This window comes from Peromyscus maniculatus, chromosome 11 (assembly GCF_049852395.1).
Source record: "Peromyscus maniculatus bairdii isolate BWxNUB_F1_BW_parent chromosome 11, HU_Pman_BW_mat_3.1, whole genome shotgun sequence".
Lineage (NCBI taxonomy): Eukaryota > Metazoa > Chordata > Mammalia > Rodentia > Cricetidae > Peromyscus > Peromyscus maniculatus.
Genome location: NC_134862.1, coordinates 82,688,507 through 82,700,608, shown reverse-complemented (window position 1 = coordinate 82,700,608; position 12,102 = coordinate 82,688,507). Strand labels below are relative to the sequence as shown.

The following is a 12,102-nucleotide window of genomic DNA, read 5'->3' as shown; positions in this document are numbered from 1 at the left end:
TATTACAAACACAGTGTTTTAATGATTTCATAAGCACACTTAATGTTTTTCGTTCACTTCTGCATCAGGTAGAAAATGTAGGATTTCAGACATTGTCAGTTTGTGTCATTCTGATATTTAATTGTTTTGTTTCTTCTTTGGTTGTTTCTTCTTAGTTTTCTTTGTTTTTGTTTTCTGATGGTGAGCTGTAGGAAAGAGGAAGACAGTTAACTATAAATAGATATATAAATAATACATACTTTTAGAATATTCTGAAGACTATATCTTCTGTGGTATGTCCGTCATGTGTACTTGTAAAGAAATTTTTAAATGTTGGTTTCAGAATTGTATGTATGTTAAATCAATATTGCCAAGTTTATTGATTATGTTGCTCAGACTTTCTAAGTCTTTACAAAAGCTATGATCTTGTTCATTTAGTACTTGACTACTCCTAAATCAATCATAAAAATTTGGTTTTTACAGCTATTATTAGACAACTCTATTATTAAAACTGTTATCTATTTCTAGGAGGTAAACTATAATCATTTTGTTGGTTTGTTATAAGAATTTTTATCTTTAGTTCTAATTAAGACAATGCTAATTTAGAAAAATTGGCTTTTATTGCTTAATATGCAGAAGATTTATTTTAAAAATTCCACCTTTAATGAATGTCTTATTAACACATATTTAATTACATATGTTAAATAAAATTTGACAAAAAATGTTAACCAACTGCTTATGTTAGGCCCTTATGGGTAGGTTGATAACACATTTTTCTGACTTCAATTATGGCCATTTCTTTTATGGTGTGCCTATACTGCCCTTCTTGCCTTCTCTTTATGACTTGTGACTGACAATTGAAGACAAAAGCACAAGTGAGCTTAAATTCCTGCCTCCCTCAGTGACCCTGTTGATATACTCCGCACTCCCCACCCCCATCTCTTCTCTCTCCAAGGAGGATTTCACACCTGAAGCAGAGGCACACCCAGGCAACTTTGGTTTTCACTCTGCTCAGGTTTTACTCCAAGATACTCTCAACCATTTACATACCACTTTATTATCATACTTTCAATAGTTGGTCCCCGGGTACTTTCTCATTTGAAACTACTGAACATCAGAGAACACTTTTGAGACTTTCTTCTTTGAGTGTAAATTTGTCTAAGTTAAAACACTCATTCTCATTTTCTGTTTTACTCAGAGTAAGTTGAGGGCATCTCTTTGTGTCACTGGGGCTGGATATATTTTGATATCCAAAATTTGCTGGCTGAAGATTGTTTTAATGCAAACATCCCAAATACTGTATTATTGAACACTTTGTTGAGATTGTAATCACTACTCTAAAATCAAAAGAAATTATATTTTAACAGCAAAGCATAAGTGTTCACATGTAAGCATAATGCATAAAATGTATCAAGATCTCCTGTCATATCACATCAGCTTATATTTAGGAATAAGCTTGTTGTCAAAAATAACAAAATCAATAAAACCCTCATATTTTTAAAAACTCTTTGGTATGTAATATGTTGGACCAGTAGTATGACATAAAGCCCATTCCACTGATTTGCCAAAAGCAGATTTCGAGAGTGAGCTTTAATGTGCTCCTTGAATTTTTGCAGATGATCTGATCTTTAGGTATAAAAGTTGACATTGACTCACCCTCTTTAGTATTCTTCACAGTCACTGTCTTTGTAGAACTGCCCGTCATATTCTTGGCCTTTTTAGCCTGACAATGCTGTTCAAAACAGAAGTTGATAGTCATAGAATATTTAGCACTCTGATTAGAATATTTTATGCACACACACACACACACACACACACACACGCAAAAACCATAAGCAAAATTATTTATAAATTTAATTAGATATTAGAATATATCCTCTGGAGTTATCAAGGATGTACGGAAATTCCTAATCATATCTACAAGAGGATATTTTGTCCATTGAGAGAATTTTAGGAGTTTCTAGAAGGCACAATCTCAGCTGGTTCTTAAAGGTTATCCTAGAAGGCATACAGAGAAGACAGTGTGAGAGAGATGGTGAGAAAGACAGCAGCTGCTTCACAAAGCATGGCAAGGTGAGGGGTACAGCATGTCCCAAAGTCTGTGGTGTCATAAATATAAAAGAAAAATATGTGGAAAATGCAGATGACCCAAGGCCCTCCAAATATTTTAAGAAGCAGGGAATTTTTTTTAAGAAACTGATGAGCTATGAACTTATTTAAGCAGGGGTTCTACAGAGAAAACTTGTACTATGAGCAGAGATAACAAACTAAGAAAATCAAGCCTATAAAGAAGAAAACTAAGTAGCTATTGAAATCATTTCACCCAGTTAAATGCTGTCATCAGACAGTACAGTAAGCACAAAGACCTAGAGAGCAAGGTCTAACATCGGGTGAAACAGGGTGCCAGCGGAAGCTGTTCAGTGAAGAACCAAGTGGAGTAGGGCTAAAGCAGGAAAATGCCAAGTTCACTGAGGATTATTACAGATTTTTTTTGTCTTCAGGCCCAGGCATTTTATTTGGATCTGCCAGACTATACATTATGTATTTTCATGTCTGTTGGCTAAAATGCAACACTTAATCCTGAGTATTGTTTTCTTGACAATTCTAGAAATTTCTGAGCCAATACAGAGGAAGTGGGTGAGTGCTCTCGACAGAATGATGTACACGTCCTAAACTTATTCCTCTATAAAATGACATGGCACTTCTTCATGAGAAATGAAATTGAATGTTCTTGGTGAATTTTGTGGTGGATCCCTGCATGCTGCTCTGTCAGGACTAAGGGATGAGGACTCTCTTCAAGGTTTATTCCCTTTACTGAAAAAAAGTCACTTCCCCACAAAAAGAGCAGGCACATGGTGAGCAAAGGGAATGTCATTTCCATCCACATGTGACAACCCTGAAGGGCATTCTTAGCCCCTAATTCTCCCATTGGACAGGCTGAACTTTTTGCTGCAATCCCATTGAACTTGAAATTCTCCCCATTCCCTCACTTCCTAAACCTCCTCACAAGAACTAACGCTGAGAGCACCATAAAATATACTCACTGAAAAAAACGGTCCCTGTCCAAGTTTTCTTCCAACAGAGGCTAAGATAGCAACATGTTAGTATATCCAGAGCATGGCAGAAATTAGAAGCTTTCAGGGATGTAAATTGATGAATTTGACTTTTCTTTTTGTAATGCAGACATGCCTACCCTAGCCTAGCCTTGCTTTCCTGCTTTGTAGGCTCTGAGACAACGAGCAGAAGGCTTCATGCGATGGATGACAGGGATAGTCATGGAAGGGCGCCCACATGAGGACTAAGGACCCGCCCTAGCCTACCTTGGCTTGAGGACAGACTGCTGCAGCAGGGCGTTTCTTGGAGACTTGGTCTGTGCTAGCAGCAGAGGCACCAGAACAGTTTTCAGCTTGACTTCTTTTTCTTACTTGCTGTGTTTCTTTCTTCTTTGTGTTTGTCTTGAATCGACTATCAACTGAAGAAGAAGGAAGAAGGAAGAGGTGGAGGTGGAGAAGCGGAAGAGCAGGAGGAGAGGTACATTAACCTAAAATGCATGAGCAAGCATGGCTGGGACATTAGAATATCATTACCTCTCTAGAAGAAAAATTAGAAAGGTGACAGCAGCAGGGGGATGGATTAGGAGTTTCCCATCTTCAGCCCCTCATAAGAATACAACTCAGGACTATCCACAGACAAGGCACATCAGGGAACATCTCAGAATGCAACCATGGGACTGATAAAAGCTCCTCTAGAGGTTGAGAGAACTGTTTTCACTTTTAGCAATGTTATCTTCCTCCCAAGATGGCACAGTACTGTGCAGAGAATTCCATGGCCCCACACCTCCTGTGGTGAAGCTGGAGGGTGGCGGGCAGGCATGTGGCTTTCTCAGCATTATAGGATCACTGTAGAAGGCTCATTTTCACCTCATCCCATGAGGAACACTGGGGACATTGGCAAGACTGGAATTATAAGAGTCAATTAGAAATAAGCAAAATGAAGTGGGTCTCACCGTGACCAGTACATGCTCTGCCTCATGGAGTTGCCCAGTCAAAGAGAATATCCTATAGTACTTTTAAGAGGCATGCACAGCAGATCTGTTATTTTTTAATCACAGCCAATTTCCCATTCAGCCTTATCACTCTGTGTAAGGCTTCTCCAGACTTGCTAGGTGAGGGGATACACATATGCACATGTATGGAGTGCATCATCCAAATCTGCCCAGGGTACTGGTGACCCTGGCCAACCCCAGAGCAATACATCATGCTTTCTGAAGATTATAGGCAATCTCATGCACACAAATAACCTTGAAAGGAAACACCTGATTCTGCGGGCCACAGCCTATTGTGAAACTCACCCCACCCAGCCCAGAGTTTCAAAAAAGGCCTCTTGTTAAAGGCAAGTTTGTGCCCTAGTATTTTTTCAGAGTGGAGCATCTGGTCTTCCCAACCCTAGTGGCCAAGAAGTGATGCAACTGGGAGGAATTTGGGGTCCAGCCTGAGGTTCAGTGTGGGCCCAATCTGGTAGGAAAGCCTGAGATTATACATAGCTGCCTAGCATAGTCTCTGGCCTTTCCCATTCCAAGTGGCCCAACAGCACCACCCACAGCCTTTCCCAGCCTCAGAATCTAATCTATGGCCATCCACAAATAGGGATTCTAAGTATCAATGCCACCCATTTAGGATATATATCCTGTAAACTTACTTTATTAGAGACAATCACAGATGCTAGCCAGCAGCTCTACATGACTGCAAAGTCCAGTTAGTGATATATATATATATGTGTGTGTGTGTGTGTGTGTGTGTGTGTGTGTATACATATATATGTATATACATATATATACATACATATATATGTATACATACATACATATATATACATACATATATATGTATATATACATGTTACTGTTTTCTCTTCCTCAAATGTGCAAACATCAATCGCAAAACGAAAGGACCCAAAGTACAGGCCATCCAGAACCTCCAATGTTAGGACAACAGAGTTCATCTGAACCAGTGCAGAAACCATGTAAGCCAGGTGAAAGTGTGGTGATGGATTTAAGGCAATGGAGAAGAAAATAAATAACTGCTAAGGCAGAGTATTTTCCCTAGGAAACTGTCCTTCCACAAGAGGGAGACGACGTGGCCTAACAAGATGAATCTGAAGGTAAGGGCACTCACTGGCCACCAAACCCAACACCCTGAGTTCAGCCCCAGATCTCCCTTGCTGGTAGGAGAGAACTAAGTCCTGCAAGCTGTCTTCTCACCATCATATGCGTACTCTGACACACAGATGCCCCCCAACCCCCAAATTATTAGATAAATATTAAAAGGGGTTTTGAAGAGGAAGAGGTGAAAACCAGAAGGCTATAGCTCAGCTTCACCTTTCAGAACTTGCCAGAGGAGTTAAGTCTTTAAGATTAAAAGTGGAGCTAATTGATAAATAAATAAATACAAATATACAGAATTCAATGACATAAGTCATAGGAAGTCATGCTTAGAATACTATAATGGCAAAGTGTAAGGAAAGCTTACCTCTAATATAAGGTTTTAAAGAAAAATGTATTTTTAAAAACTATACCTACAATTAATTATTGTAGTAAATGTTACAAAAAAATGCACACTGGATTTAACTCTAATTTCCTAAGCCTAAAGGAGTTGCAGATAACCATTAAGAATTCAAAGGCCGGGCGGTGGTGGCGCACTCCTTTAATCCCAGCACTCGGGAGGCAGAGCCAGGCGGATTGCTGTGAGTTCGAGGCCAGCCTGGGCTACCAAGTGAGCTCCAGGAAAGGCGCAAAACTACGCAGAGAAACCCTGTCTCAAAAAACCAAAAAAAAAAAAAAAAAAGAATTCAAGTATTATTAGTGAATGAATAAGTGACTAAGTGGTTTGTAAAGTGAATGATATAACCTGCATGATATAGCCTGGGTACCCAGGTCAAGTTTTTATTTTATTCTGAAAAGGCAATCTCTTGTCCTGATTTTGATGTGACCATCTATCAAGATGGTCAATGTGTGATTACTTAAGGAACTCATGGACAAAGCAGGTCATAAGAAATTATTAGATGTGGTTTCTCACAGAATCTGAACCATTCAGGGATGTTCATTGATTTGATTTGGTTGGAAATCAAATGATTTAATGAATATAGCTAGCAGTACAGTGAGCTCTCTAGTCATATAACAAGTATGTACTCTATCCCTAAATTTCAGACAACAGAAAGTAGTTGAGTCTTGGTCAGGGATATTACTGAGACCTTTGCTCTTGTAGACATTGTTTAAGTTGGAAGCTCTGCTCCAACCTTATTCTCCCCCGATCCAAACCCTGCCCCATCTCAGAAAGCCCACCAAGTGGTGGCTTCTCCCCCAGAGCTACTAAAGACCCCGCCTATAGGGTATTTAATCTCTGGTCTGCAGACTTGCCAAGTGATCTCTCCTCTTCCTTACCCCAAGATCAAGAGGGAATGCTTTGCTCAGATTAAACCTGGTCTAATTTTGCTCGATTTGGCTTATTGCATCAGCCAAGACACCCATTACCAGGGATTCAAAATGCTTATCAGGCATGTCTAACCCATGATCTGTGGGTCAGATGAACTCAGGAAAGCTCTGAATGAAGCCCAACACAAACTTACTTAAAACCATAAACTTACTTAAAACGTTACTCAATTTTTTTTGTCACATTTTCACTCCATTTTGCTGTAAATGATGTTGACATGAGACTAATGTCAAAATGGCTAGAAATGCTTGCAAGAAGTTTAACAGATCCTCCAATGGTTAGTTCTATGAAATAGTTTTTGGTTGGTTGGTTTGTTTGTTTTTTGAGAAACATGCACATGAAAACATCCAGTCTATAGGAGAGTCCCGGGGTCCCAAGGGAATACCATGCCATTCTATCCCACCACATCAACCACACTGATCTTGTTTTAAATGTCATTTATAGTGTTACTTGGGAGACATCTGGCAGGATGTCATCTCCCTATTAGATAGTTCTCATTTTCTTTAATAATCTGATACACACTTTTTATCTATCTAACTTATCATTATATTCAAAGAATTTGGTTGCTGTATCATACTTACATGCCCTTTTTTTTTTTTCATCTGTTTTGCTGTTCAAGCCTTATCTAATAGCCTGGATCCTGTTGTAATGTTTTAATGACATTCTTTAATTTATTCAGATATCTCCATTTATTCTTCATGACGCAAGGTCATGACTAGACACAATGGACATTTAACCAGAATAAATGCTAGGTGAGACTCCTAGGAAAGAACCCAGAAATCGGCGCTGCCGTAACAGCCAGAGGCATCATTGACACAGCAGTGCTGTGCTTCAAGCAGGCTTGAAGATGCCTTCAGATTGAGCTTTTAAGCTTTATAAGAACAAAACTGACTTCTAGGTGAGCAAGCGGAGATGCCAGTCACTCCTGGGTTTTCAACCAGGTCCCAAAGTGATCAATCATTTTGAGCTAACCAAATTGATATAACGCCACTATCATTAAAACATTAAAATGAAAAACTTGGAGTAAGGGGGTTTTATATCATCCTAGCCAGAAAAAAAAAATCAGGAATAAAAATTGATGGGGGAGAGTAAAAGATATATTATCAAACTCATTCAGTTGGCTTGTCAGTAATTAAAGTAGCTATTTGGAGCAATTATGTGTTCTTACTGCCATCCTGTGGTCATATGGAAGAACTACATAGTGCTTCTAATTTCAGTCACCCTTTGAAAATAAAGTGCTTGGCATGATCAGGCCTTGCTCTAAGTTCCTCAAAATTACATAACAACTTATATCTGAATGGAATTGTATCCTTACTTCATCACGTAAACTGGATATCAATAACACTTGAGAAGCCAGGTCACTTGTGTGGCAACTCGCCTCTGCAAGGTGTTAAAATTTTGCAGCCTCTGTATTACTTAGTGTCCCCAAATTACTGCTTTTGGAATCTCTCACTTTAGGGATTCTCTTGATGAGACATTCTTTTGTTGGCTCTTATCAGTTATTCGAACACAAAGGATTCACCGATTGTTCTTAGGGAGCAATCAGGAACTTAGAAAAATGCATATAACTGGTGGAGATTGAGTAGTGGTTTACTGAATACAAACATATCCTGTGTGTCCTGGGAATTCATAGTGTCATCTATTCTGGAGCTGTAGAAACTCCATGGACTACAAGCACACAGGCTTTCTAAAGAAAGACTAACTGAGACCACTGCAGGCTGGCTCAGCACAGAAGTGAATAATCTGTGGCAAAGTTAGATGATTCTCTGGTTTGTGTGTTCAAGGCTGTGCTTTCCTGATGTTCTTGTCACACTTTAGCAAAGTGTGAAAGCCTTGCACGGACTGTGTAGTGGGACCTTGAACATTAACACTGCCATCCTGTGTGTACAGTTTCTGCAAATAGATTGGAAACAGTGGGTAGCAGCTGACATCAGAAGATGGCTGAGGAATTGGTAACACACTTCTTAGTGACTCTCAGGCAGAGAGGTGAAGGGACTGGTGATTAAGTAAATTAGTTCCCTACAGCAGTCCTGACAGCTTTAGCACTCTCATGCCATTAAAGGAGGGGCCCTTCCACATACCTGTTTTCTTTGCCTCCTGAAGAGAATTTGCAGCATTCCTATAATTCAAGTCCAGGAGCAGACGAATAGTCTTTTTCAGTGCAGTTGATGGGTTTGTTGTACTCTGAATCAGCAGGTCTGCTAACTCTGTCCTGTTTGTAGCTTCCTCCAGCTTGCTCCTCGGGATGCCGAACTTGTCTGTGACAAGGAACTTGAACCGTTTCAGCTCCTCCTCTGTGATTTGGTCCAGGCCGTTCAACAACAGTATTTTCCTATATTCACTCTCCATCTTACAGCCTCGAGATCAGCCTGCAACAAAACCTCAGCCGTAAGATTACAGCACTCTAAGCAAGTCTACATTCAGGATATGTAGGGTGAGTGGTCCAAGAAAATATCCAAGATGGTCACTAAGCAGCAAGAGAGAACTGGGTGAAATATGAAAAAAAAAATCCTATACAAGATGGTCTCCAGTGTTGGAAAAGAACACCTTCAAAGGACATGTGATTCCTCAGGAATTCTTAGAAGATGGTTTTGTGTTTCTGTCCCCTCTAAGGCATATTTGTTGAGGCATATTACATGTGACACAGTGTGTATACTTCAGACAGACAATTTGAAACTTTGACATACATACACATGAAATACTATTTATCAGTTTTTTCACTAGTGGACAACATAGTGGTGTTCTGTCTTTTCAAAATTCAAGATCAAAATTTTTTTCTCCTGTGCTCTTCTCCAGAGATTTTAAATGTCATCTATTAACTTCTGTATCTATGACCTATTTTGAATTCTTTTGTATATGCTATGAAATGCTACAAAGATCCTTTTGTCCATATGGCATGAATTTTCCCATAATCATTATCAAAAAAGACCATGTCTTCTTCTTTTGCTTCCTGCCAAAAATCACTGTCCTATGTATGAGTTGGTCTATTTAAGGATTCTTTCCCCCTGTTCATTAATTTATCTTTCTATTAATTTAGGATGTGCATGATATTTTGAATGGGAACATTCAACAAAATGAAGACGTCAGTTTTGTCAATTCACATCCAAACTACATGTAAAACCTCAAAGAGAACTTCTAAGGATGAATCTAAAATCCTCAGTGAAAAGGTAAGGCCAACAATAAACAAAATAAGTTAAAATAGTCACCAAGAAGTGTAATGCTTGCTAAATACACTTTTATAAAGATGTAATAATTAAGAAAATCAGATCATAAGTAGAGACAAATCAGCATTAAAATCATAATCACTTATACAAAGAGACATGGTGTGCAAACAGTGTGTACTGTTGTAGGATATCTGTGCACTGTGTGAAGATGTGTTTCTGTGATTGGTGTAATAAAAAGCTGAATGGTCAATGGCTAGACAGAAGAGGCTAGATGAGATTTCTGGGGAAAGATAGGAAGAGGAGGAGGAATCTAGGCATGAAGAACTCACCAACAGACTTGGAGCAAGTCTGAAATGCTGTACTCAGAAAAGGTAAAAGCCATGAGGGAGAATGTGGATTAACAAATGCAGGTTAATTAAGTTGTAAGAGCTAGTTGGGGACAAGCTAAAGGACAAATTTTCATAATGAATAAGAAGTCTCCATGTTGTTAATTGGGGCCTGGAGATCCAAAGAGTCCAACAGGAAAGCTTGGTGTACCATGTATACAAAGAGACATGGCATGGAACCAGTGTGTATAAATTTCAAGTAAAGAATGACCAGCAGTAAGAAATGTTCAGAAAAATATGTGGGGAACAATAACATTCGACTTTTATCTCACATCACAGAGAAAAGACATACTCACCTGGATTAAATACCTAAATAGGAATAGTAATACAGTTGAGAAAAACTGCTTTTTTTCTTCACTTTACATTGAGGAAAACGTTAATAAACAATGTACATAAAGGACAAGTTAGAGGAAAGACTGAATTAATTTCATTAAATGCATATTCTAAACATTTTTTTATTTTTCCTTCGTATATTACATCCTGACTGTATCTTTCCCTCCCCCAAGTCTCTTCCTGCTAAATTTCCTCATAAGAAACACAAACAAGCAAAAAAAAAAAAAAAAAAAAAAAAAAAAGCCCTGAACTGGGAAAATACTACCTTGAGTGTCCATAATTAATCAATGTCTTGTTTAGAAAATATGAAAAACCGCCTATGTGTAAGAAAATTATCCACAGTCAAGGTGAAAAGTGGTCAAAAGTTATGAATAAGCAATGTGCTTCAACAGTTGATGAAGATGTGTTAGAATATGTTTGACATTACTAAAAATTAGTTAGTGGAGAGAGAACCAGGTAGAAGAATTATGACCAAAGAGGGTCTCATGAGAGGAAAACTACTGGTCAAAGACCTTGAGGGTCCCCACCAATGCAGCCAATGTCACCGTGCTCTGAAGAGTACAGTTAATGTGGCCTTGCTCTTGTTCCTGGTGAAGGCTGGGTAGGTACGGAAGGGATAGAGTGACTCTGCTTACATGGGTGGTCCTCACACTCGAAGTCCGAAACTACCACCAGCATCCTTTCCAACGTAAGAAACACACCCAAAAGAGCCACAGTGCTGACTCTGCACCAGTGTACCTGCGCTTTGGCTAACAGGGAGGAAGGAAATCTCCTTTGGCTTAGTATGTGGAGTATACTAATCACATCAGCACGCTTCCTGCTGGTCTGTGCGAAACTTTCATCTCCCTGTACTCCTCTTCGATTAAAAAAACATAATCACATTTAATCACATTTTATATGAGAAATTAGGACACCGATCTCTCTGAAGGTTGTTTGTCTTATTTGCATACAATTTGCACTTTACTACATAATACGTCTACTTGAAAAGTTTTAGAGTATTTGTTGGGACCGAGAAGAAACTCAGTAGTAGAGCCCTTGATCACTATGCAGGAGGCTCTAGGTTCAACCACAAGCACCCCCAAAAAACAAGCAGTCAGGTGGTGTTCGAGGGTGGATCGTATGCACAGGAAATGCATTCAAGTCTGATCGGCAGCCTCATGGCCGGCACTGGTTGCAGCTGTAATTTGACAGTGCTAGGCACAATTCGTAACCAAAGTGCTCGCACCGAGAGCCTAGAAGATGGGAAGGAAAAAAAAAAAAACATATAAGCAGGACAGACAGACGTATCTCTAAATTGAGAGGATTCTTCCCACCACACGGAAGTGGCCAGTATGGCATACTTGGAAAGTATCAGCTCCACAGCAATCGTAGATTAAATTTGGTATTCAAGGTGGAATGACTTACCTGATGCCACACAGCTTGCAAAAGATGAGTAGATGGCCCAAGCGCAAGTCTTCTAAATCCAAGCCCTCTGCTCTTTCTTTTGTTAACTGCCTTCTTATTATTTGGAGAATGTGCAATGACACCTTTAAATTTAAAAAATGTATATATGTATGTGTGTATATGTATATATATATATACATATATATATATACACTCTGGAAATTTTAATAATAATATAATAATTGTCATGTTTTTCCCTGGCCAAAACCATTTATCTCTCTTCACAGGGTATCTGCATAGCTGAAAACCACCCTCCATGGATTTCTCCTCAACCTTCCCTGAGTGCATTTCATAAAAGGAACTGGCCCT

At 39.0% G+C, this 12,102-nt stretch overlaps 1 protein-coding gene across 5 annotated transcripts in view; it reads right to left on the bottom strand.

Annotated features, from left to right (window-relative positions):
• The window catches only part of LOC102924058 (interferon-inducible protein AIM2), a 43,496-nt gene continuing 31,394 nt past the window's right edge, over positions 1-12,102 (bottom strand). For 2 of the 5 annotated variants that reach the window (XM_076548002.1, XM_076548001.1), the window contains 5 exons: positions 11,755-11,876; positions 8,549-11,582; positions 3,300-3,451; positions 1,636-1,711; positions 1-185 (listed from right to left, as the gene is read on the bottom strand). In XM_076548002.1, coding sequence (XP_076404117.1) covers positions 118-185; positions 1,636-1,711; positions 3,300-3,451; positions 8,549-8,816 — 564 coding nt within the window. In that variant the 5' untranslated portion in view covers positions 8,817-11,582; positions 11,755-11,876 and the 3' untranslated portion in view covers positions 1-117. The remainder of the gene's footprint in view (positions 186-1,635; positions 1,712-3,299; positions 3,452-8,548; positions 11,583-11,754; positions 11,877-12,102) is intronic. The other 3 variants (XM_076548000.1, XM_042258643.2, XM_076548003.1) reach the window with 2 other exon arrangements.